The sequence below is a fragment of the Centroberyx affinis genome, unplaced genomic scaffold, assembly GCF_046629955.1.
Source record: "Centroberyx affinis isolate AG114_WGS23_722 - 3 ecotype Tasmania unplaced genomic scaffold, CSIRO-AGI_Caff_v1 ptg001979l_1, whole genome shotgun sequence".
Classification (NCBI taxonomy): Eukaryota; Metazoa; Chordata; class Actinopteri; order Beryciformes; family Berycidae; genus Centroberyx; species Centroberyx affinis.
The window spans coordinates 930-27,397 of NW_027280325.1; the positions used below are offsets into that span (position 1 = coordinate 930).

Genomic DNA, 26,468 nt, shown 5'->3' on the forward strand with positions numbered 1-26,468 from the left:
AGACTAATTAATTGATAATGAAAATAATTGTTAGTTGCAGCCCTAGTTCACACTACAGGATAATCAGTCAGAAGAGTCCAGTCGGGCTAGTTTGAATCGGCGTAAAAATCGTCTAGTGTGACCTAGCTTTTACCAACCACAGCCAAAATTTTCCGGCATTTGTCTGGTGGTTGGTGGTAATTTCCCAGCTAACCTTGCTTCCTACCGCTGACTCACAGTAAGCAGAGCGACCACACAGCACCTGGGTTACTGACATGGGGCTTTAGTCTCCGGTTCAAACAATGATCAAGGCTTTGCCCAGCTTCCTGCCCTCGCTCACTCAGTCTTATGACAGGGCATGACTGTGGGTGACTGGATGTATGACTAGCCCTAGTGTGTGTGTGTGAGTGTGTGTGAGTGTGTGTGTGTGTGAGTGTGTGTGTGAGTGAGTGTGTGTGTGTGTGTGTGTGTGTGTGTGTGTGTCAGGAAAAGCCATATCTCCTGTGGCAGTGTGGTTCTCTTTCCTTCTGTTGTCATGTCTTTTGCATGCTGTTGTGGCAACAAACAGCTTTGCCCGCTCCCCTTGGCCTGAAGGACACACACACACACACATACTCACACACACACACGTACATATATGCACGCAAACACACACTGAGAAACACACACAGTACACTTAGAGCCACAGATCAGACTCTGTCTCCTATTCCTCGCTCTCTCTCTCTCTCTCTCCCACACACACACACACTTGCAGGCATTGCTCTGACCTCTAATTCATTTCTGAACACTGAACATTAATCTTAACTGCAAAACACCTCACCATATTCACCCAATTACTTGTGAGGACAAAAATGTCAAAAATGTCCTCACAAGTAGGCAGTTTTGAATCACATGATAGAAGTGCAACAACACACACATACAAACATGCACACACACACACACAAATAGACACACACACAAACACACACACACAGCACTGATGCAGCCACATGTACTCCGGTAATTGGCTTTGTCTCCCTTTTAACACATTCACAGTTGTCTCTTTAACACCACCCCCTGCAAATATGGAGACACACACACACACACACACACACACACACAGCAGTGCATTGCAGCTGTGCAGTGTTATCAGTGGACTCGGCCCCTCCCTGGAGTTTCAATAAACTCTTATCTAATCAGCTGTCTGGACCTTGAAACTAAACCTCACTCTGCTCCGAACAACATTCCTCTGAAACACCAAGGAGAGAGCGAGAGAGAGAGAGGAGGGAGAATGAAGGAGGGAGGGAGAAAATGAAGGAGGGAGGGAGGGAATATGAGAGGAGGGACTGGGCATACGTCTGGAGGAGTTGGCAGTCAAGGCGAGATATAATGAGGGTAATGAGGGCAGAGAGAGGAGAGGAGGATATAAGAGGAGGGGAAGGAAGAGGAGGATCAAAATGGAGGAGAGGAGGGAGAGGACAGGAAAGAAGGGGAGGTAAGAGGGAGAGATGCAGAGGGGAGATGGGAGGAAAAGGGAATGGAGAGAAGGAGGAACAGGGGGAAGGAGGGGAGTGGGGGAGGAAAGGTGAGAGGAGGAGAAATGGTTAGAGAAGGGGGAATGAGAGGGGGAGAAAAGGTGAGAGGAGGAGAAATGGTTAGAGAAGGGGGAATGAGAGGAGGAGAAAAGGTGAGAGGAGGAGAAATGGTTAGAGAAGGGGAGAGGGGAGAAAAGGGAAGAGGAAAGGAAAGAAGGAGAAATGGGAGGACAAATGAGAAGAGAGGAGAGGTGAAGGGGAGAAAAAGGGGAGAATAGTGGATGAAAAAGGTTAGGGGAGGAGAGGAGAAAAACAAAGTGGAGAGGGGAGGAGAGGAGGAGGGCCTGATTAGGAGCTGCTGTCAAAACAGCAGAGGGGGGGAAAGGAGCAGACCGGGGCTTATGTGTATCTAATGGGTTCAGGGAAATCTGAACCAGTGGAGGTGCGCCTGATTAGTCTTTCCAGACCTCCAAACAGCCTCGAAACTGAACACAACTTTTAGACCGTACGCCAAATCAAGCGCTCCTCACGTTTTTTTATGTTTTTTAGAAGGTGTTTACATTTTTGTTTTGTCCAGGTTTGAAAAATATGTAGAGGAGAGTTGGAGAGGAGGATGGAGGAGAGGGTGGAGGGTGGAAGGACAAGGGATAGGAGAGGAGAGACAGATGGAGGAGAGGTAGATGGAGGAAGAAGAGGAAGGAGGAGAGAAGAGGGGATGGGTTAAAGGAAGAAGGAGAAAGAGAGAGGGGTGGAGGAGAGAGGGATGAAAGAGGGAGGAGAAGGAGATGAAAGGTGGAGTGGCAGGGAAGACAAGTCAACAAGTTTTGGCTGCAGCAACCCTTGAGAAGATTCTGCAGCGCTGGCAACACACACACACACACACACACACTCACACACACAGGTGATGATGCAGTAATTACTGACACACACACACACACACACACACACGCAGTGGTGATGCAGCAATAATTACTGATGCTATCAGCGGTCTCTATCAACACCACTAGCGTTATAGATCCTAGTATGGGAGGGTAAGGACAGAGGTAGTCTACTGTGTGTGTGTGTGTGTGTGTGTGTGGTTTGTGTGTATGTGCAGAATGGGTTCATCACAAAATGCTTTACAGTAGGGCTGCAACTAACGATTATTTTCATTGTCGATTAATCTGTCGATTATTTTCTCGATTAATCGATTAGTTGTTTGGTCTATAAAATGTCAGAAAATTGTGAAAAATGTCGATCAGTGTTTCCCAAAGCCCAAGATGACGTCCTCAAATGTCTTGTTTTGTCCACAACCCAAAGATATTCAGTTTACTGTCTTAAAAAATTACTCAAACCGATTAATCGATTATCAAAATAGTTGCAGATTAATTTAATAGTTGACAACTAATCGATTAATCGATTAATCGTTGCAGCTCTACTTTACAGAGCAATAGAATGTAAATACAGAGAATGGAAACCATACATTTTTAAGTAGGAGACCCGTGTGTGTGTGTATGTGTGTGTGTAAATGCCTAGCATGAATGGTTCTGGATTCACTGTACTCTGTGTCTATGCGCCCCGTGGCATCCGAAGGGTTAAGCCTAGTACTAGTGAGTCAGGCGACTCCAGGTGGCACCGTTTACACGCCTCCAGTCATCCGTGACCAATGGGACTCAGGCCTGACACACACACACACACACACACACACACACACACACACACACACACACACACACACACCCACATCGATACTGCAGTGACCTGTGCTGGAAAACTACCACCTCGAACTTCAACATACATCGTCGTCTTTCTTTTCTTTCTATAATTGAATAATTGACTGGGAATGCATGCTTTTTTTCCCAGCAGCACCCTCCTTCACATTCGTCCAGTTTCACACCTGCAAGCGGCCCATTTCAGCCACAGTCTGCAGCTCCAACCTTCTTGCTCAGAGGCACTTAATCAGTAAATTCCTTGGTATAGTTGCTGCTGAAACACTTTTTCGGCAGGTTTGTGCGGACGAAAGGACATGTTTGCGGCAAAAAAATGAAGCACGGGTTTGCACAGGTTCGTTGGTTTAACTAGTTGAATTCGTCGTTCTCCAGACCCCACTCTGTAACTGCAATTGGTCTAAAACATCAAAATTGGTTGTGTCGCCTTGTGGGAAAAGCATCTCCATTTCCTTTTCCAGTTCATTGCCTTTGTTTACATCTCCGTGCTAACTTCTCATGGCCAACAATTTCAAAATGAATCGTTTGGATCTCTGCACCTTTATGACCGATCAAACAGCTTCTAAATCCTCATATTCCCTCAGCCGTCTTTGTCGTTCTTTCACTGCAGCTGTTATTGTTGTTGTGCTCTGAGTTCTTGTCATTGCTATTCCTGGTTTCCCTAGGTGACGGTTACCTCTTTGACCGTCATTCGCCCTCACTGGTGTGGACTGTAATAAATAAACCATGCGAAGCCATAGCGAGTATACATGCACCGTATTCAGCTGTGTTTCTATTTTGGGCAAGTTTGATTTAGTTGTTAACATCCCGCCGCCTTAATTGATTATTGAGGTGAGAGTGCTTCTCGTTCACCTTCCTTACATGTTTTTCCCAGCTGGTCCAGGGATTCAAAACATCTGTGTGTCTAGTCACAAGCCCACTGATCACTGACCTGTAGGCTGCCACCTTTTTCAGGCATTCCTTCTTAATCAGATAGCATGCTGTGCAAATTGACATGGAAAGATGGGAGAGAGATGACATCTGTATCACAAGCTGGATTTGAATCCGTGACAACACGAGTACATGGTTTGCACATTGGCCCACTGAGTCTCCAGGACGTCCCATAATGCCTCTCTTAGCCGAACTACTTCTGTCAAAATGCTCCCGTTATTCCTCTGTCTTTGGGAACTTAAAACAAAGCGCTTCCTTCTTTTATAACCTTTCACTTTTCCTGCTTCCCTTCCATTCAAAGATGCTGATTGGCACTCAAACAACGTCTAGAAATAGCCCAAGTTCATCTGATATATGGGTTAAAGTGGGATCACAAGGAGAGCTTTATTTTCTTGAGGAATTTAGAGCATTTCAAACTTCATATTACAAAGTTTTATCAGGAACTTGTTTCTGCACATATTTTGTTGAGATATACACATGCTGGCGTTTCAGAGCGACACCCTGAAGCAGGTCAGGGTTCAGCGTCTTGCTCAAGGACACCTCGACAGGGACGAACACTTTGTGGCCTTTGCAGGGATTGAACCTGTGACCTTCCATTTATGGGGCTGTCTCTCTAACCTCTAACATATTTGCATCATTGGTTATCCTTCCTGGTGTAGGTCAGATCTTACTGTTAGTGTTCATGGGAACAATAAAAATTACAGCTCCATTCCTTCTTTTGCCAACTTCCGTATTCTGCGCTGGCTTTCCTTTTTTATACACTTGGACCCTGAAGCTTGAACTCGTGTTCGCACAAAGCGGAAGCGTGATAAGCAAATGTTTTCTAAAAGTTTCCCATCATGGCACCCTGTGGTGCGCTGACCACATTTTACAAATCTTGGCCTGCGTGCTTGGCCTGCAACACAGACACTGTTTATACTAGAGAGTGACCAATTATGGATTTTTGATGACAATAAATGATTGTCGTTTTTGTTGTTTTTTGTGTTTTTTGGAGTCCTGCAAATGAACTTAACGACCTCTCTGTAATGGGGGTTAGAAACACTATTTGAAGAATGTTTTCGTTAAAGGTAGAAATATGCTTAGGCTAATTCTAATCATGATTGGACAGATAGAATTACTAACAGATTTATCACAATCATGATATAATAATCAGTATAATTGGTGTAATTTATTAATGGATCGTAGAAATGTCATGACACCAAAACGTACATTTAGAATGAGGAACCAAATTAGTGTTTGTAAGGAGGCACTTTGAACTTTAACTCCCAGTCGAAACTGACAGGTGCTGACACTGCAAAAATAGTTACTGAGAGACAAGACTCATGATATGATACGATATGATACAATACACTTTATTAATCTTCAAGAGGGAAGACTGGATTGTCACCATACATAAAAAGACATATACAACAGGCAGGACAATGCAAAAATACACCCAAACATACCATTTAATACAAGATCATAGTGGGGAGAGCACAGAGCCTCACAAGAATATAATAATCATATCGCTTCATCAAAACAAACACATTTCCTAGCGCAGCAAGTTTACAACATCAATAAATCCTATTCATCTGTCAAATGATGATCGAAATCAATATCATCACCAACAGCAGCGACATGAACATTGTTGGTGAAAGCTGTTATTTATTTTCAACACCGTAGAGCAGGATTGGCACTCACATCCACGATTATTATTGTAAGGAACAGCTCTAATTGGCCCAATAAAAAAAATCTGTTGACCTGTAGATTGTACTGAGTTGTGCACAGTTTAATAACTGGATAAACTCACACACTACTGACAATTGAGGATGAGAGTTTTTTTTATACAAGATGCGTGTTACCTGAAGATATGACGCTTCACTTTTGCTGCACGGCACTTTTACACTTTTTGCACTTTGGCGTAAAACAGGCCGATATCTCACATAAGAAACCTCATGTGTCTGCTTACAGAAAGACTGAGCCTGGAGATAAAATAAGGACGTCATTCTACACATAACTGGAGTTTAATTTAACAGAGACTTGCAAATTCATAATGAAAGGATCCTGTGACTAACCTCAGGCTTCAAATATTTCGAAACTCATTCAGACATTTCAAAAAGGCCTTTGGGATTGTCCAGAGGAGAATTTCAGATATTAAACACTTTGCTCCCCTACGCTCTCCCCTCCCTCAGCAACTAATGCCCTTGAGCAAGGCACTTAACCCCCAGTTTCTCCCATTAAATAAGCTAGGTGTGAATGTGTAGAACTGTATGAATGTGAAGAAGGATGTTGCTGAGAAAGATGATGGTGCTCAGTCAACTTTCCTTGGACAAATACAGGTTAAAAAAAATGTAGACCTGGATTTTGTCCAGTAGTCTTGCTGTGAAAATGACTTAAAACGTGGCAGTGTTTTGACTTTTTTTCTACTTTTGTGTTTGCAGCAACATCATAGTGAAGTTGAGTGTGTGCAGCGTCAAGTGCTGTTAAAGGAGAAAGGTTTTTGATGTGTAGCCTCGCAGGGATAACAGTAATTAAGTAGCTTAATGAAGGCGGTTAAATTGGCAGCAAGGATGGTGCTATTGCTCAGCACGATGGTCTGCAGACGAGACAGGAGCAGCCCAGAAATCTCCCATAATGATGTGTGTGTGTGTGTGTGTGTGTGTGTGTGTGTGTGTGTGCGCTTGCGGGCGTGTTTTTTGGCCACATGCTTGTGCTCTATTGATTTCTTTTTCTGTGGGGTTCACATCTCATTTGCCCTCTCTTTCTTTCTCCGTCTCTCTCTCTTTCTTTCTTCCTCTCTCTCCTCCGGTCTCCCCCTCTCCCTCCCTCCCTCCCTCTCTGCAGTCTCAGGAATGCTCTGAATGTCCTTATCTTTGCCCATGCAAACACAGGGTGAGCCAGCAGCAGAGGTTGAATTCCTCTCCAGATCCGAGGTAGACAGACCACACGCTGGCATCTAGACAGCCCACAGCCAAAACGGCTCCTTACATTAAAAATCCCCCTCCAACAGCACTTGACCAGAGACCCGCCAGTTTGTTGAGACGTAATACCAAGGTTGGAAACTTTTTTTGGTCCACCAACCACAGTGACTGGCAAATCCCAAACTTCATTGCCTACTTTGACTATTTCACCAACCAACTAGATTTTTAGAAAAGAATATGACCTCCAAATTGGTTGCAAGCCAAAGTGGCTAGTAGAATAGGGAACCCAAACTTGCCCAAATTTGGCTAGCAGCTACAGTTGGTTTCCCATTGTGGCCTTAGAAGGAATGTGTGCATGACTTGATTGTCAACAATGTGGCTAACCAGCATGTTGAGGCCTAATATGTGAAGTGTGATCCAACACACACACACACCACATCTGTGCCAAATAGTATTTGCAAATCATCTTTAGTGTTTGTTTTAACCTGCTTGGAGTACCAGATGGGTTGGATTTTGCAATATTGCAATACTGCAATACTAAAAAATGCAGTGCGTGCCACAAGGTATTTTAGACTGTTTGAAAGTTAAACTAGTAGACTGTTTTAGACTTTTCTGTGATTGACAACTTACCTGGCTCTGTGTGTGAACTGTCCAGGCAACACCACCCATCTGGTACTCCAAGTAGGATAAAACAAACAAAGAGAATTATTTACTGTTTCTGCTTGGCCCATACGCGCACACACACACACACACACACACACACACTCACTATGCTGGGTGTAAGTTCTAGGCGATGAGATGTTATTCTCACAGGAGACCTGCGGTGGTGGTGGGGTGTGTGTGTGTGGTGGGGAGCGTGGGGGGGGGTTGTCACAGGCCTGTCAGACTTAACAAGAATCATCTGCCAGCTAGCTCACTGTGTCTTACACACACACACACACACACACACACATGCACACATAGTGGTCAATGCTAACATACACAATCAGACGCAGCAGTTTGTGTGTCTGTCTGTAGTGTGTGTGTGTGTGTGTGTGTGTGCACGTCCAGACAGACAGCCCATAGACACACACTGTAGCCATTGATACCTCCACACAATACATTCTCACAGACAAACACATGGAATCACAATGCTGCGGCTGCTATACACCCTGCCTCACGTATGCCTGTGCATAAAATTACAGTGACAAGGCACAGACAAAAGACAGTCCTGTTCTGTGTTAGCGTCCGCGCAGGCCTCAATACACACACACACACACACACACACACACACACACACACACACACACACACGGTTCACCCCTGTTAGGTCTGAATGGATTTCCTTACAATGTGCTTATAAAGTGGTCTAGCCTAGCCAGTGATTGCTCAGGTTAGTGTGAGCACTCCTCCATCTATTATTTAGCAGAGCAGATGACATTCACGCCTTTCCGACTGTGACCTGAGCTCAACTGATTTTTTTTTTTTTTTTTTCACCCCCTATTCTTTACGTGGTACAGCCCGCCCGCGCATCACTGTCTCACTTTCACTGTCTGGCGTTTGGCTGGGTGTTAATTTACCACAGGAGGGTGGCACATCCTCTGACTAATAATTGATGACAGCGTTTCCTCTGCGGCTTAAGGTAGCAGCGGTGTCGTTTTGGCTTAGTATGGCTGAAAGGACAAATCAACGCTCGGATTCTCTGTTATATATAATTAATCTGTGATGTTCCACGAATTCCAGGACTTATTTTGTGATGAATTGTTGTAATTTACGTTTTTTGGTAAACCCACTTTCCCTCAACCTGCCTTGTCTACTTCTACTTCAGTTAGTGATTTCCTACATTTCCCAGAATGCCTTGTAGGTGGAGTGAGCAACAGCGATAGCATCGTAAGAGCAAGGGAGCAAGGAATTTTCCAGTTAAGAAAAAGCGCAAGTTGTGCTCTTTACTCGGCGTGCAACATGTTGTAGCTGCATTGCATTCTGGTCCGGTCGAGGCTACTGTTGGTGAAGAAATGTATATTTTTGCCTCTTCTACGATGGATTTGTCCGTTTGACTTACGTAGCGAATCTAGAAAGAAGCCCATGCTCTTTTATTCTGTGGGACTGACAACAAAACCTGAAGTTTACCGCTGATGTTTTAGATCGCTGAAAGAGTTTCTGCTGTTAAACTTCATTGTAGCTGCTGGAAATATCTCAACCTGACTTCAAATCATCTATGTTTGGCCAGTTATACAGAGAAATAAGAAAAATACACCACCAAACAAAAAATGGGTACAAAATTCAAAATACTGTATTTCACCAATGGCTTTTTTTTTAACAGTGTGTAAGTGTTAGGGTGGATTTTTCCTTTAATTCGGCTTACCTCTGGTTCCACATCCGCCTCTGTTTCGGTCAAAGTTAAGCATCTATTGCAGGTTGGAGTTTAAAAACATTGTTCTCTGGATGCCAAAACAGACCTAATCCATTAATTCTAAACAATAGGGCTTCTCTTTGTTTTAAATTTGGCTAAATTATACTGTTGCAATGTCTTGTTTTCTCTAGCAGTGGTGGTAGTGTTCTTTCTGTGGTGAAGCTGAACGAACACAGGGGAAAGAAGGCAAGATGGACGCCTTCCTTCTGTATTTTATTTCATTGGATTTTGAGTGGCATTGACATGTCTGATAAAGAAAGAGGAAAAGTGCACTATGCCAAGTTTATTTCTGTCTTTGTAGGAACGCGTATTATGATTCATTCGAGGATTATATTGTCACATCCTATTTCCTCCACCACATCTGCTGAAAGCTCTCAGCCACAACAATGGCTGTGCAGGATGTGTAGCCTCTATACTGTGTCATAGCCATAAAAACAGCCCCACAGATGGAGGATCCTCATTATATCAGTTTCCCATGCATCCATTCAGTGGCGCCCGTGGCCCTCCACTGCTGGGAAGTTTCCCTAAAAAAAAAAAACTACATTTACGTTTTCAGTGCAACTTGGCTTTGAAAGTGTAACCCCTATGAAATTGGAGGTTGAGGTGAAAATAGTTAACAGAAACCCTGAAAGCCTCTAGCCTACTGCAATGGTCTTTAAAAGGGTTTTTTGGACACTGTATCCACATTCATGAAATTAGAGATGATATTTTACAGGATTTCAGGGTTTTTGTACATTTAACTTACAGTTTTCTTGCTTTTATGTGTTCCTGATCACATCCATGTACACATTTTCTGTTTATGTGTAGGATTGTCTAACAAAATTGACTCTTTAGGTTACTAACCTACTAGCCTCCAGTATTTTACTCACTTAACTGCGCATTTTGTGTAGATATGGCAAGACTTTTGCAACATAATATAGTTTCTTCATAGCCATAGAAACAGCCTCACAAATGGAAGATCCTGCATTTGGACACATAACATTTGTCCATTTGTGATGGCAGATTACTGTTTTTCTGCTTTTATGTAATCATGGTCACATTCACAATACACAGTTTTCTTTCAAAACTGATTTTGTAAGCTATTGTGTTATGTAACGTTCAATTTACATTTTTAGGCTACCAGCCTACAAAGCTACAGTGTTTTATTTATTTGACCTTACATCACAGACTTTTGCAACCTGATGTAGACCATATCTTTTGACACCAGTTTCTCCAGAATAATTTGAGGACTGACTTTAATCTTTTTGTGACCCACTGTTCGACCTCGACCCAGACTTTGAACAACTCTGACCTACTGGATATGCTGTAATGAGAGTAAGGGGGTGATCTCGGATTTAAAAAGAAACTAAATTGCCTTTAGAGAGTAACAGCTGCACTGGCACTGAGACACCACACACACACGCACGCACACACACACCATACTGGTCACACTCCGGTGCAAGCTGTAGCATCTGTTTTTATGCAGCAGTGAGAGGCTTAAATCTCTCTGAGGAGGAGAGGAGGGGCATATCTATGATTAATGATAGTGTGGACATGGTAGCATGTTTATGCAATAGTTTGGCTCAAAACACACAAGTGCACACACACACACACACACACACAAACAGCTACACACCTTGCCAATCTGGGATAGTGAATACTGTCTGTGCCATGCTAGCAAAAGCCGCTGCAGGATAAGGCCACAGATTCCAAAACAAAATGGCTGCCAAACAGGAAATACTTCAACTTGAAATATGGGAATGGGAATCTTTTTGTTTTCTGAGGTAGTGCATAAATATGGAGGAATGCTATAAAAGCTTAGGCTACTTCCTTTTACATTTTAAGCATTCTTAGCTGATACTTGCGACTTGCAGTGAGCGAGCAGGTCGGGGTTCAGTGTCTTGGTCAAGGACACATGGCTTTTGTGGGGATCAAACCTGTGACCTTTCTCTAATAGAACAGCCTCTCTAACCATTAGGACACCCTGCCGCTTACTCCAGCCATGCGGTTTTGTTCTTACCCCCTGGTTTCCCCTTCCGATCATCAAATGTTTCCTGTTTTGGATCTTCAGTTTCAGCACAGTCAGCAATGGCAACTTAGACAAGTGGCCAGTGTTTATCGGGGAGGTGGGAGCTGGCTGGGCGTTAAACGCAAACATCTTGTCTCCTGCAAGCACTTTCTGGGAAACGAGTCGTAAACAGATGAGTTGTTGGCGGAGATGTCGAACACTAACATGGAGCTGTAGCGCTCATCTGTGGTCTCTACTGTACTTACTGACTCTTGTTGTAAATTATGATCTGTGATGCCAAAAAAAAAAAAAAAAGAATACAGTGCAATTTATTGTCCCGGGGGAAATACAGTTTGCAAGGCCAGCACAGAAATTGGTTCAAATCAACAGTGGACAATATTCACTTACATAACCACATTCACAGTTAAATCATCAGTCCGGTCTTTCTAGTAATATCAACTCTGAAAAGAACAACATACTCCGCACTCAACCGCTGATCTCATCCTATCTCCTCCCCCTGTTTTGGCTTGTTCAAATATCTGAACATAGTGGAAAATGGCAGGAGAAACAGAGTATCATCACTCTATAGAGTCTGGTGCATTACTGGAACATAATGTAACACACCACTAATACAAAATGGTGTGGTCACACAGGACAACCTTGTGGTATACCTCAACAAATGCATTAGCTTTAGGACTTAAGAGATACACACACAGGCAGGGATAAGTGAATAAAATATAGGGGGGAAAATCACACTAGCTGCAGATTGCCATACAAGCCACATATTTTTAGATTGTTGGTGAATTTTCAAAATCTCTTTTATTTTTGTTTTGTATGTCATAATTCTGGCAGTATCGACCTTTACATACTTGGCTGTCTCTATCAGACTCAAAATTGATAAAACTAAGTCTGTAACAGGTATATTATCAGTATGTTATCAGACGGTATCATTGTTTTTAAGTCTTCTTATCATAGCGTAGTAGCAGCTAACATCAGACCCCAAAACATCACTTTTAGCACTCTACAACAGATGCATGCGTCCACTACAGGACATGTGTTTGATAATAGAGGCACATTAGCTATGAGTTCTTGACTGACAATGCTGAGCACAAACGTTTTGTCTCCCGACAGGTCCTCAATGCCCAGAAAGCCGGCTACAAGGCCGCCATTGTTCACAATGTGGACTCTGATGACTTAATCAGCATGGGATCCAACGATTGTAAGTAACCTCGACTTTCTCTTCTGTACATCAACACACAAACATAAAGCACACAGTCGCCTCCTCATATGTCTCTTTGTTGACAGAGGATATGGCTTTGTTTTTCTCTTTAGCCCAGGCCGGAGGGAGCCAGGATAGCTAGTCAGATCATCTGCAGTCAGAAACCCATCCCCAGCCCCTGATGTTGTTGAGGAGGAATTTGATGCCCCGCAGCACCTTAGCACTATCCGAAGGGATTACCCCGGCCATGAATTCACATTGCCCCTGCTCTAGACTAGATTTATTAGCTACTGTCGTATGAGGGTGTCAGGAAACGTCTGGGTTTTCTTTCACTCCTGTCTCACCTTTGTCAGGCCCCCCGTCCTGACTTGGGTGGGGGGGTGTGGCAGAGTCATGAATTATCCAGAAGGCTTCTTGTCCTGGTTAGTGTTTTTCAGTAGAGCACATCTCCCAATCTGATGTTTTATACATTTGTTATTGCCAGTTGTCAGACAGATTTCCCCTGCCACCTCGAATCTCTTAGCCTAAAAGCTGTTAATACGTCCACACAGATGGACATGAGTAGCATCACAAATTCAGTCCTAAGTGTTTGGGCGCCATAGACACACAAAACATAACCTTTTTAGAATGCTAAATGTTTGTGGTTGGTCAAATTTGCAACTGTTCTGTGAGCCCTTTTGAATAACTCATTTCAGACTCCAAAGCAAAGTCGATAGATATTTAAACAGTGGTTCCTTAGTGTGCAACAAACAAATCCTATTTTTGTATTCCTCTGATGGCTGGATTTTCATTTTCATTTCCAGCCTGAAATGTAATGTTTCATGATCGCTCGAGGGAGCAGGGCATCGATACACAGTCACATAATGTATTAATAGCACTTTCCTCCTTTCTCCCTTTTTAGTGGATGTTATGAAGCAGATAGACATTCCATCTGTGTTTGTGAGCGAGGAGACTGCCAACTCTCTGAAAGAAGACTACACATATGACAAGGGGTAAGTCTAGACCCAAATCTCGCTTTCCTGCCAGTCAATATCGCGTCTAAATGGAGCCCATGGCAGTAGAGGCACTCAGAAGCAGTTCCCCCTTCAGAGTGCTCTCTTAACAATTCTGTCAGTATAATAATTTTGTTAAGAGGTGACTACTTTTATTCAGCAGCTTCACTCAAAATCGCCAGGCCATTCTTCTCTGCTCTCCAGCTCTGGGATACGAGTTTAATGTTATATTGTTACTTGATAATACCTACAACGTGCGCAGTGCTATTTCAAGGCAGAGGATTGGTCTTGTGATGTGTTGTCACTTTCTTAGCGCGCTGCTGCTGAGGTGATAATCTGGTAACGAAATGTCTGGGTCTGTCAAAAATAGCCCAAAGCGCATGCAGTCAGAGCATGAAAGCCCCGTTTCTCCACTTTGATATCAGCTGGTGTGTATGCTGCTTGTTAGACAGATACCTTACAAGTACAATCGGGTCATTCCCAAGTCATCTGCGCAGGAATGAATACCGAGCGTGGTATGTGCAGTGTTTCGTGGACCAAATTAGCCGTAAAAATGTGCGTTGTGAAGAACGTTTTGTTGTAAAAGCAGGGTTGTAAATCGGTGTTACAGCCCCGTAACCCATTATTTAACAGTGTGAAATCTCATTAGGCAGATAGAGGGGCTTTATTGTGACTTTGCAGCTTGTTTAACATGAATGACGCTAAAATGAATCTCCTCATTGCGGCAGCTGACAACGATGAGCCGTAACGAAACGCTGCCATCATCATACGGCCTCTGTGTAGGTCACTGTCATTCAGTGTGCGTCTAATGTCTGCCAACACTAAAGATTTATGTTCTTATTCTTTTCCTCACCTGACAACAGCTCTGCTTGTTTCGCTAGGGGTCATGTCGTCCTCATGCCAGACTTCAGCCTGCCGCTGGAATACTACCTGATCCCCTTCCTCATCATCGTGGGAATCTGCCTCATCCTCATTGTTGTTTTCATGGTAGGTAAACTTAAGCCAGCCTCATTTTAGCTCAGTGATGCGCTCCCTGTATGGAAGGAAATGACGACAATGATGCTTGAGGTCCTAGCGGTCTCCTAAGGAATTATTAAGCAGTTTTTAAGGCATACAGCGACATTACTTTCACTTAAATATAGTGCAATCCGTTATGTATATTTTAGAGAGAGCTTCAGACACGATTTAGATTGGGTCTCTTTTTTTCCATTGTGCCTAGATCACCAAGTTTGTCCAGGATCGACACAGGGCTCGGAGGAGCCGCCTGCGCAAAGACCAGCTGAAGAAACTTCCCATCCACAAGTACAAGAAAGGTATGGAAACATCTCAAACACCTCAGCTCACAGTGGCCATTGCTTTGGATTCAGAACAGATGGCACACTCATTGAAATCTTTGTTTTAAGTAATTCATTACATTAAGCAGGAATAAACCTAATGCAATCGACTTTGAATGTGTGGACTGTTTTCTAGTTTAGAGGTTTAAAGTTCAGTTGCCACATTTTCAATGTATTGTATATGTGGGTGTGTCAGTGTGATGACAAACTATAAAAAGTTCACTTCATTTTGTTTACCAAGCTTTGTTTATCTCACACTCTGCTTCAACAAGATTGTAAAGCTTCCCTGAAACTATAGATTGAAAATCATCTCTATCAACCTTATCCTGACCGTAACCTTTGACCTCAGGGTTGGTAGAGATTATGTAAGCTGTCTTTGGTCCTCTGCCGTGCTGCTCTTCGTCACATGATTTGGTCCAGGAGAGGGATGTCATGAATGCGTTATGACACATTAGTCCTCCCTGGAGCTCTGCACCTTCGAGCTAATCGGATTAATACGGACTTGATTTTTCCACAAAGCCCTCCCCGGCAGATTAGAGTTCCTCTCTGTTGAGACGGGACACATGGCTGACGCTGTGGAATGTAGCCTTGTTCGTGCCCCTGGCTGGACTAGGTGGAAAAGTGTAGTCTAGTTTATCTCAAACCTGTTGTGCAGGTGTACTGTATGTACCACTTGTTTGTAAAAACAGTGGGAGGAGTGGGAAGGAGGAGAGGAAAATTGGAAAGGTAAATATCTGTGTGTGTGGCTGAATGTGTGAGTGGTTCAAGAGGTGAGGGGTTTGTCTGCTACACCTCTGTCCGGACTTTAGCATTTGACTACATAGTTCTGGGGCCTTCTAAGTTTTCCATCTCTGGCTTCCCCCTCTCTCGGTACAAGGGTCATTCTGGATATAGCATTGTTTTGCAATGCAAATCCCTTTTCTGCTATGGTCAAGCTTTGTCTGTGTACAATGTACTCTGTGCATTGTGTACTTTTTTATTTATTTTTTGGTGCACTGAAAGGCATTAGTGGTAGTTACAGGCCGTCTTCCCTCTGGCAGTTGTATTTTGTCGAGGCCCCTGCCGGCTTGGACTGGAAAGCCCCTGACTAGAATCAGCTGTGCAGGGAACACCGGGGAGCTTTATAAAGAATGGGTGGCGCATACTAAGTAGCCCCCTCGCAAAGCCGCTAATTGGGGGGTTTATGAGCCGAGCTCCTCCTCCCTGCCTGGCAGTAACAGATGCACGTGCAACAGCATGGAGAGGCAAGCTGAGCAAAACATTACTGAAAGCAGTGTGTGCTGCTCAGATAGCCATTTTCGTCATGTCAGGCTATGTGGTTTGTGCACAACACTGTGTATCTGCAAGCGACAGCCAATCTGACTCATGGTTTCCACTAGATTCTGGTATAGTCGACCTTGGCTGCTGCAGGGGGTTCAGATGTCCAGGAAACGGCGTCCAGGGCGGCGTCTACGCTCCTGTTAGCTGAGTCAGAGGGTTTGGCGACACGAGCAGGGGACACCAAATCTCTACCTAATCACCTTTTAAGCCCTGCACTCTGGAGCAATGCTAGCTTGGCAAGGAACCGAGTGCCCTGTTTTTGATCATGGGGGGCTGTAACAAGAGGCCCTGCAAGCAATGGGACAGCCCATCTGTTGTCTAACGGGGTTATAGGCTGAGTGTATTCCAGGTAAGAGGAAGACCTTTAAATAACAGGAATGGAATGGAATGGAGTTTGTAATGATGCCTTGTCGTAGGGATGAGAACGATTACATCACTAGTCTGTTAATCGCTGATGTAATAGTCGGCAATAGAAATAATAGCATGTTAAACTAAATTTGCCATAGATAAAACTGCTAAAGCAAAACTGCTTCCCTGGCGTATGAAAAAAGCTTAACTCACATATTTTAGATGTCTTCAACTTCCAGGGGAAAAACTCACCAGGGTTTTATAAAGCTTGGCTTTTTTAGACACAGACGAGAGCTGTCAATTACCTCTCTTTTTTTGACATCTTTGTATTTTTAGACTAGTGGGTTCCATAACTTTATTATTTGCCAAAATTAGTCAAAATTCCCATCCCTGTTCTGTCAAGGCCTGCCATAGGTGAAGGAGTACATCAGCCTCCCCCAGTGATTCCTCGCTGTCTCAGCTAACACTGGGTAAGCTGGCACGGCCCTCCCGAATGGAAAGGCATCCCACTTAACTGGTGGCAGACAAAACACCACAGGAGTTAGGAGTTAGGCCTTAGTATTCCCTAAGGAACATAGGCCATCAACGAAAACCCTCCATCCTCTCCGGTCTTGTGCCCTTCGGTCAAGGTGTTGCCATGACAGCCCCTCAGCCTTCATCTCCTGTTCTGTGCTTCTTCTCCAGGTGGTTCTAGGTCTTCCTCTATTTCTCCTGCCTTGTGGGTTCCATGTTAGTGCCTGTTTAGTGATTGATTTACTGTGTCTTCTGAGTGTGTGGCCTATCCAGCTCCACTTCCTTCTCCTGATTTGTAGTTCTAATAGGGTTGCAGAATTCCGGGAATTTTCAAAGTTGGAAACTTTCCATGGGAATTAACGGGAATTTATGGGAATTAACAGGAATTTATGGGAATAAATGGGAATAAACCAGGAATTTACTAAATTGAAGGTATGCTCTTAATAGGGAACTTAAATATAGTTGGGGAAAATATATTTTAGCATAATCCTGACTAAAACAACCAGATATCATGCAAGTACAGTTGAATATCTATGCTATTCCTCAATCACATGCACACATAGCACACTGCTTACTGCAGGGCTATTGAGACCACGCCCCCTACATGCAACTCAACATTCATGTTTTTGTTCTTCAATGAAAGAATTGATTGTTCAATAAAATATTTAACACTTGATAAAGTTCTACTTACAAATAAATCTGTTTTAATTGTATTATTTTGGATGGATGTCTGCTTATAACAAAACAAATATTTATGCTTGGATATGATACCTTTCCATTAAATTACCCTCAATTCCCAGTTAATTCCCATAAATTCCCATTAATTCCCATAAATTCCCATAATTCCCATGGAAAGTTTCCAATTTGGAATATTTCCAAAATTCCCCAGTTTAACTTCCCATGGAAATTTACCGGAAACTTTCCGGAAATTTACTGGAAATTTTCCACCCCTTTGCAACCCTAAGTTCTAATGGTTCTTGCTTGGTGAGTTCCCACAGGTTGGGAACTCACCACAGCACAAACACCACAGCCTCACCGTATATCCACGTATACAGGAGCAACAAGCAAGAAACAGAGCAGCTGTTCGGTCGCTCAGCTGACCACCGGTGGCCATTGTTTACAGCGCGCCGATATGAACGCACCATCTTTTATATTCATTTCACGAAACGTCAGGTATTTTTAGCCGTCTGTAGCACCGCTCTGTGACAGCTCAGTGCCACACACAGCCGAGTCCCTCTGATGCTCAAATCTCACTGCTGCCACTGCTGCTTCGCTTCTTCCCATCCTGAAGTTTTCGGGCAGCGTGCCCAACCTGCGCGTTGGTGTGTGTGCAGTACAGTGTGGGAAGGATGCCTAATGGCGCCCTTGGCCTCAGCTAAAACAGATAATGCTGAGCTTGGACTCTGGGGGCTTTGAACAGATCCAGCCATAGTGAACGGGAACATTGTGATGCTGTGTTAGTTTTGCTTTTAAGTACTGGCTTATGTTGAGGGAGCAATTGATTCAATCATGATCCATGATGTCTGATTCTGTACTGTAAGGGTGGCGTTATATTTACCGCAGAGGAAGATCCACAAGCAACATCCTTTTACTTTGGACTGAAGGCAGTAAGTGTCATCTTAGTCAGGACAGGACACAAACTTGATGTTTACCAGCCAGCTAAAGTTTTTTTTCTCTTTGTCCTCTCTCCCGCTTTTCTGAGCATCTTTGTGAGGCCTCGTCACATCAGCCACAGTGCGAGGTAACTTCCTGGCACTGGCAAGATGTTCTGATGCGTCTCACTCCGCTGGTGTGAATCAGAGACTTTAAGACGTTATAATTCCAACAAATGTGCGATACGGGTCTTTTCTGAGTGGGTGAAGACATTTGGGGAAGATGTTAGCTAGCTGATTAGCCGTGGCCTTGGCTGCTGCTGCGCTGGCGGGATGCCATTCTGCTGATGTGTGCATCTCCCCCCCCACCTACTTTACCCGGCTGAGGAGCTCAGGCTGGCAAAATCAGTCATCTGTCAAATCACTTCTGCTAACACTTTCTCAGACAGGCTTTTATGTAGTTCTGTTTGTTTTGTTTTTTCTTTTGCCTGTTTCTAATTTATGCCTGACTTTTTTTTGTTTTTGGCTTTCTTTTTTATTTGTTTTATTGTCTGTGAAGCACTTCGCAACTCTGTGTTGAAAGGTGTTTTACAAATATAGTTTATTGTTATTACTACTTACTACCAAAAATCAAACAATATACACTGAGCTCAAGACTTAAAAGGACTGTTCCACCAAAAATACAGCAAATTCATATATAGGACCCAGGTGATGAAAGCTTGATGCTGAAACATCTGTTTGTTGGAAACGGAGATGGAAGGCGTCGGATGATGTCAGACTCACATGTATGGAGACGGGAGTCCACAGACAGAAATACATACAAGCGTACAAAAGGAGTCTCTATGGATGGTGCACAATGGTTGTTGATGAAAAGCACAATACCCGTGTAATTGGCACACAATACCAGTCTGAGCAGCACGCACCATAAGATCTGTGTCAATGTACAGGATTATGTAATACCAGCTGCCACAGCTGTCAGCGTACAGCGCCGCTCTGCCGTTATCTTGACTCGCGGGCTGACTTTATTGCACGGCCTTGCGTCATCCCCAGTTAGGCTGTAAACTTGACGTTTGACGGTGCTCTTTGGGGGTGGAGAGTTTCACCAGCAGACGACCGGCTAGCAGACGTGGAAACCTCAAACCCCGCACCAACACACGCCGAGTGACGGCGACGCAAGAAGAGAGACAAATGAACCGACTGAGGAAACGAAGGGGGGGATTGTTTTTCCCCTTCTCGAGCGTTCAAACCGAGCCGGTGCCCCTTCGCTCAGTCTGGGAGAGGCTGGGCTCTCCCTCTGACCCCTGACCTCCAGTCTGGTCCCTCCCTGAGTATGATGAGTCACTCCACCCCTCCCCTCGGCTCTGTGCTCAGTCCAAGCCTTAGGCGGGGAGCTGACACACACGCACACACACACACAGAGCAGCTGCAGTGGCTCAGCCGTCGGTGTGTGAGGCATGTTGATGTCGATACAGAGGAGCTCTCTCTTCCTCTTAGTCACAGCACACTGGCCTCAGCGCCAGTTGCCACTGTCTGGTTGGCTCAAGCAGTGGCAAGCTGTGCAGAAGCTTTTTTTTTTTTTTTTGTAACTCAGTTTTTCTCTCGCTCTCTCTCTCTCTTTCAGTCGTTCTCTCTCGCTCATACACACATTCACTCCTCATCTGAAGTTCAGTAGGACAGCGTGGTTCCTCTGAGAGCCAGGAATGCTGGCAGGCTGGCTGACTAATGCAAAATGGAGGGGAGAGGACAGCGCCGGCTTTTAACTTGTTTTAAGTTGTGCTACTGGCCCCGAAACTCAGATGTAAGGGATTCCCAACATCTAAGCAGTATGCAAACTGGCAAAACATTAACTGGCTGTTATTGATTGCCCAGGAAAAATACCTTCCATTACCCAACTTCAGAGCTGACTGAACTTAACACATGTCTAACCGAAGCACTTCATATAAGGGCTTGGTAGGACAGGGGTAATTGTCCATAAAGACAGTCTTCATATTAAAAACCCCAGTGGTGGGATGACTGCATCTCCCAAGAGCCGACTGCAACCATTCATTTTCTATTTTAACGCACAGTGCTCTTTAATTATGAAGAAGACAAGCTTGACGCGTCTTGTCAGGTGTCGTCGTCAAAAGCCCGGAGCCTGTTTTCGTACTTACCTTTTCAGACTCCTGAAACCGAATCCTCGGCTCACATGCGAGGTTCATCGTAATGACATTACTGAGCTGACCCTCGGTGGAAGACTCCAGAGATGTGGAGTGAGTAATGTCCACAGCAGCCTCTTTGATCTGCAGCAGTGGTATAATCCGTTCCGTGAGAAGGGATGACCGGACCAGACTGTGAATTTAACTCTGCTGCAGAATGCTGCACTGCCCGGGTTTCTCACTGGACAAAATACTGGGCTGGCTTGTTTGGAAGAAGTTTTTTCGGCTATATGCTCTAGACCAGTGGTTCTCAAACTTTTTCACGTCAAGGACCCCTAAACTGACACAAATTTGACCACGGACCCCCATTTGATAAGATTTTGTCCCAGGGTCCCCCATCTGATAAGATTTTTGCTTTCAGATGTTTTATTACAGAAAGTGTATGAAACCCATGACCAAAATAGTCATACATTCTGTCATTGTGTTACTTATGGATGGAATTATAGTGAAAATAAATTATTCTCCTTTTTGCTGGGGACCCCCTGGAACCCCCTCAAGGACCCCTGGGGGTCCCCGGACCCCACTTTGAGAACCACTGCTCTAGACAATTTAACAAGCGTGTTTTATCGCTTTTGAAATATCTCGTAGAGGTGTCAGTCTTCCGGTGTCTGCGTCTTTTGAAGGTGCTACCTTTGGAAGTTAGGGTGCAAATTAAAAAATTCACACTCGCGCTATCAGGGTCAGAGTCACTTTATTTGCAAAGTACAGGGAAAGTACAGGTTTTTGTATTGGTGGCATTGGAGCAGAGGCATACTGACAACTTGCATAATATCTATCAGTAGTACAGACTGTCGAACAATAGGACCTCACAGACCGTGCAACAGTATAACACATAACGAGAGACGCTAGACTATACATATACACGCCACATTCAGTATCTTTCATGATCTATCTTCCCAGAGCCGAGTCTCTGAGTTCAGCAGGGCACTGAACTCTTTTTCTCAGCTTCACTCAGAATAGCGCAGTCAGTGCCACAGTTCAGCATTTCCTGAGTGTACGCTGGATCCATGCCTGCATAAACGTTCCCTTTCTCTCACCCCTGTGTCCACTGGGTTAAAGGCCTGGGACAGAGAGAGAGGGAGAGAGGGAAGCTGGGTTGGACTGACGGAAAGAGAAGAGAGTAAGGAAGAGTGTTGGACAAAAGATGGGAAAGATAGTGATAGGGATGGTAGGAGAAAGAGAAGACTGAAAGTGAGAAAGGAGGAGGAGGAGGGAGAGGTCGAGTTGAAAACATCGCCTCCAGATTTAAGCTGCTGACGCTCGGAGAGAAAAGGAAGGAGGAGGAGGACGAGGAGGAGGGAGGGGGCTTTCGGCGATGTGACTCCCCATCCTTATACGGTCACATGCAGCCCTGGCACCGACACACAGAGAGCCCGGTCGGGGGGAAAACATGCTCATTTAGAGCTTACATAAACACACCGGCCCACAGCCCTGCGCCTCCCTCCCTCCTCTTCCTCCCCCCCTTCCAGCCGAGGCAGAGGAAGGGAAAGGAAGGGAAGGGAGAAGAACGCTGTGGAATTTGAAAGGGAGTGCGTTGTGAAATTCCTGGGCTTTTAGAGCACCGAGCGTCTTTCCACCTCTTGTAACGTCAGGACTCAAAAAGGAAATGCAGCGCCGGCTTGTTTGGCAGACGCTCTACCTGCTGCCTGTGGATTGGATGGGTGGAAGCGGGGGAGGAAGGGGGGGCACTTTGGGAAATGTGACGCAAAGAGTGTAAGGGAATGACACTCATGAAGCAGTGGGGTTTGTAATTACTTGGCATGTCATGGATGAGCCTGACGTCACTGATATTAAAACAACCAGTTCCTGAAGTTGCAGTTTCCTGACTGTAACTCAACATTGCTGTGCTTTACCAGTGTGGTCACTGTTCTGCCCTAGTGTTGGCCCGGCCATCCTCTATACACTCATAAAAACCCCACACACAAGCTCAGGCTTCATATCTTAAAATTGTGATGTTTGTCTTCTTATGTTTCCCAATACAGTATATGTGTCCTTAATTGCTCTGTAAAGCTCTGTGTGATGAACCTGTGTTGTTAAAAGCACTTAATGGATAAATTTGACTTGTGTTTTTGACCCAGGGGACGCCTACGATGTATGCGCCATCTGCCTGGACGAGTACGAAGAAGGAGACAAACTCCGAGTCCTGCCATGTTCTCATGGTGAGTCTGACCGGTTCAGCGCTACACTCGTGTCCCAGAGATCAGCTGTGTCCTTAAATCCGTTCCTGTCTGCTGTATAACTTCATCTTCTCGATATCTTACAATCTATAGGCAAACAAAAGTGAACATGTGCATGTGATGTAGAGCTCAGTGGCAGGCTGTAAAAGGTTTGATCACACTCCCAGGTTATTGCTTAAACTGTGACTATACATGCCATCTGTCCTCCGTGGTTCAGCCCCTTTAAGATTAGCTCCAGGGTCCGGGATGTACGTGCGGTGACATAAATCGAGTGAAAGCATCTGTTTGTAAAGCATATAGACTGGCAGGAGTTACATCTTCACCTTTGATTATTTAGTAGCCAGAATGTGGTGAGGTTTTATTGCTGTATGTGCATACACATGCTGCATAGAAATTCCTTAATGCAGTGGTTTTCAACCCTGGTACTTGGGATCCAGACTGCTGCTGGTTTTCTAACATACCAGCTAGATCATTGTAGGTAATTCACCTGCCGTCCCTGATTAGATGGTTAGAATGAAAACCAGCAGGTCTCTGGGTCCAGGATTTAAACACTCAGTCTCAACACACAGAGCAGCATCCTTTTGTAAAAAATCCAACTGTAATTTCCCTGAGCATGTTATGAAGGTTTAGGTTCGCAGGTGGTAAAATGTTTGGTCTTCTTCCTTGAACTGTGCAGACTTCTGAGAACAAGTGAACAAGTCCATTCGGCTCTACTGACTGACTGCAGCGGTGATATCTGCTCGCCTGCTAGATGCTTTCTTAGAAAGCTGCCCCAGTTCTTTGATGCCAGGCGCCGGTTCGCTTTTGTGGTATTTCTAAGCAAGCAATTCAGAAGCACATATCTGCACTTAAATAAATAAGTAAAATCTGATTTAAAATGTTTAACGGTTATGTAAATTGCACAAAGATTCATTGCAAACCTGCTAATCCAGACATTTGTCACAAACCAGAATGTCAACATGAAATGGTTAGCTTTGGGTTAAGATCTACTTAATTTATTAATAGTATGGTGATAAACAAAGCAACTTCTTAGCTGCTCTCAGTAGCATATATGAACGGATTAACGTGCCTCTCTTGATGTTGTGGAACAGCTATACGGTATTTCTGCACAAAATCCTACAATCCCCTCTTTATAAGACTATTTCGTTTAAATCCTGTTTGGCTTATAGAATTTATAGGGTCCATTTCCCCACTCATGACACATTTCTTGCATATTGTACCTTTTCTATGTAAGATACAGAAGTCCTCCATTTAGTAGAGATCAGTATCCAGTAGATTACCCTGTTCTCGTACCTTGGCCTTTGCTCTGTAAGTTACAACCACATCTAGGGACGTCAAGGGAAACGCCTTTGTCATGGATGTGCACTCTGACCTACAAGTTGGCTGCTTATCAGGCGTAATAACCTTTTTCCCCCTGATTCTGTCTTTCTTGCCTTCAGCCTACCACAGCAAGTGTGTGGACCCCTGGCTGACCAAGACTAAGAAGACGTGTCCGGTGTGCAAGCAGAAGGTCGTCCCATCGCAGGGAGACTCGGACTCCGACTCGGAGGAGGGCGAGAGCGGCCCGGAAGAGAACGAGGAGGTGTCGGAGAGCACCCCCCTGCTGCGCTCGCTGGCCTCCACCAGCGCCCACTCCTTCGGCACCATGTCGGGAGCGTCGCGCTCCGAGCAAGAGCAGGAGTCCTCCGAGTACGAGGACGACGAGCTGGACAGCAGCGACAGCGAGGAAGAGGTGACCGTGGAGACCGTGGTGGTCCAGCTGCAGCAGCCCTGCTCCGAAGGCCACGGCCACGACCACGACCTGCCCCGCGCTTGACTCACGTTATCGGACTGACTGGTCTCTAGGCCCCGCCCCCTCCCTGACCTCATCCACAAGCTCACGGCAGCAGAGACTCTCGTTGGGGGCTCGAATAAAACAGATTCATCGTTCAAGTTTTTCTGTCACTGCTTACAATATATTTTAATGTATCCTCCCCAAAAGTTAAAATACAAATCACAGTAATTGTTTTATTTTTAACCTGATTACAGGGGACTGGGTAAAGTGCTGACTTCCAGTGTGTGTCTGGAAGACAGCAAGGCAGTCAGCATGTCTTAGGGGCTAATTGGCAGATTTGACAGGACTGTTGACACTGCGATGTACAGTAGACAGTTATACTGTACTCCGGTTAGTCACTATCGGGTGATGCACAGATGTCCTCCATGGTTCATCCACTGTAAGAGGGTCCCAAGGTCCTGGACACAAGATTGGGCTTGACACAAACTGAGTAAAACATTTGTGTATATAAAATGTATAGATCACCGTAAGTTTCATCCTTACCTTTGATTATCTTGTAGCCTACGTGTCAGACGGTGAGGAGGTCTCATTATTGTACATACATACTCATGCTGCATAGACTGATCTCAATAAAAGCGCTATGCAGCATCCTTTTTTGTAAAATCAAACTGAAATTTTCCATGTGAGTATAGGAACATTTAAAAACCACCGGACTGTGGTTTTGCCAATTTATTTCTAGCCTGATATCCAGGAGCCTAGGTGCTCCTCTCAGCGGGTTTTGTGCCACGATCTGTTACATTGACACGCACTGACAAAAACACAAGCCAAACCAGCTCTAGAGGTGCATTCGGCCAAAGGATGTGCTCTACATACGTTGTTCAGTCACGTTATGTTGTGGTTATACTAGGTGAAAGGGTGGAAACACTTCATTTCAATGGTAGCTGTGTCCACACTGCCTGTGGTAAACTTCATTTGGCTGCTCCAGACTTTTCACTTCCTTGTAACACGAGCTGTTATCGGTTCTTAGGTCTCGCAAAATGCATTTGGCTGACCTAATCTCATTTTAATACTGTAAGTAGTAAATACTCTACATGTGATTTTTTTTTTTTTCTAACATGGCTTGAACTGTTTTATGTTGACAAGTCCCGTTGCCTTTCTTTTGCAGTCGATGTATTTTGTCTTGTAAATGTTTTATGCTCACCTATGTCTGTACTCGATATAATTTCACTTCAATAAAGGAAAATGACACTCCAGTTTGTCTTCTTTATGTCTTTGCCCTTGCAAAAGAGAGCATTCTTCACTGTCAGTGCTGTACTTGATTTTATGACGTTGAAAACACGTAATATTTAATATAGTGAGCCAAGAATCCATCATAGCTCACAGAGCTCAACTTACCTCTTTGTTCAGACTTGCATGTAAGAGACTGGTGCCCTGTATACCCATATATCCTGATGACATAACAGGACGTTACCTCATTTCTTGGCTCGACATTTACAGCTGCAATGTGCTCAAATTGTACACATTTTAACAGTGAAAGAAACATGTAGGCTACATTAAATAATTTGTATTGTGTGAAGAGTTTGGTTCAGTAACTTG

General features: G+C 44.4%; 1 protein-coding gene across 1 annotated transcript; it reads left to right on the plus strand.

The window, feature by feature from the left end:
* Positions 1-12,543: 12,543 nt before the first annotated feature.
* Positions 12,544-26,113, plus strand: LOC139653797 (E3 ubiquitin-protein ligase RNF13-like). Its single transcript, XM_071530785.1, has 6 exons — positions 12,544-12,627; positions 13,529-13,619; positions 14,501-14,606; positions 14,839-14,932; positions 23,000-23,080; positions 24,538-26,113. The coding sequence occupies exons 1-6, from the start codon at positions 12,612-12,614 to the stop codon at positions 24,912-24,914; spliced, it is 765 nt and encodes a 254-aa protein (XP_071386886.1). The 5' UTR covers positions 12,544-12,611; the 3' UTR covers positions 24,915-26,113.
* The last annotated feature ends 355 nt before the right edge of the window (positions 26,114-26,468 follow it).

What these genes read in the sequence shown, in the direction of transcription:
- LOC139653797 (XM_071530785.1), top strand. An exon ending in GACTACACATATGACAAGGG is followed by an intron (nt 13,620 to 14,500) that starts GTAAGTCTAGAC and finishes TTGTTTCGCTAG; the next exon opens with GGGTCATGTCGTCCTCATGC. An exon ending in CATCCACAAGTACAAGAAAG is followed by an intron (nt 14,933 to 22,999) that starts GTATGGAAACAT and finishes TTTTTGACCCAG; the next exon opens with GGGACGCCTACGATGTATGC.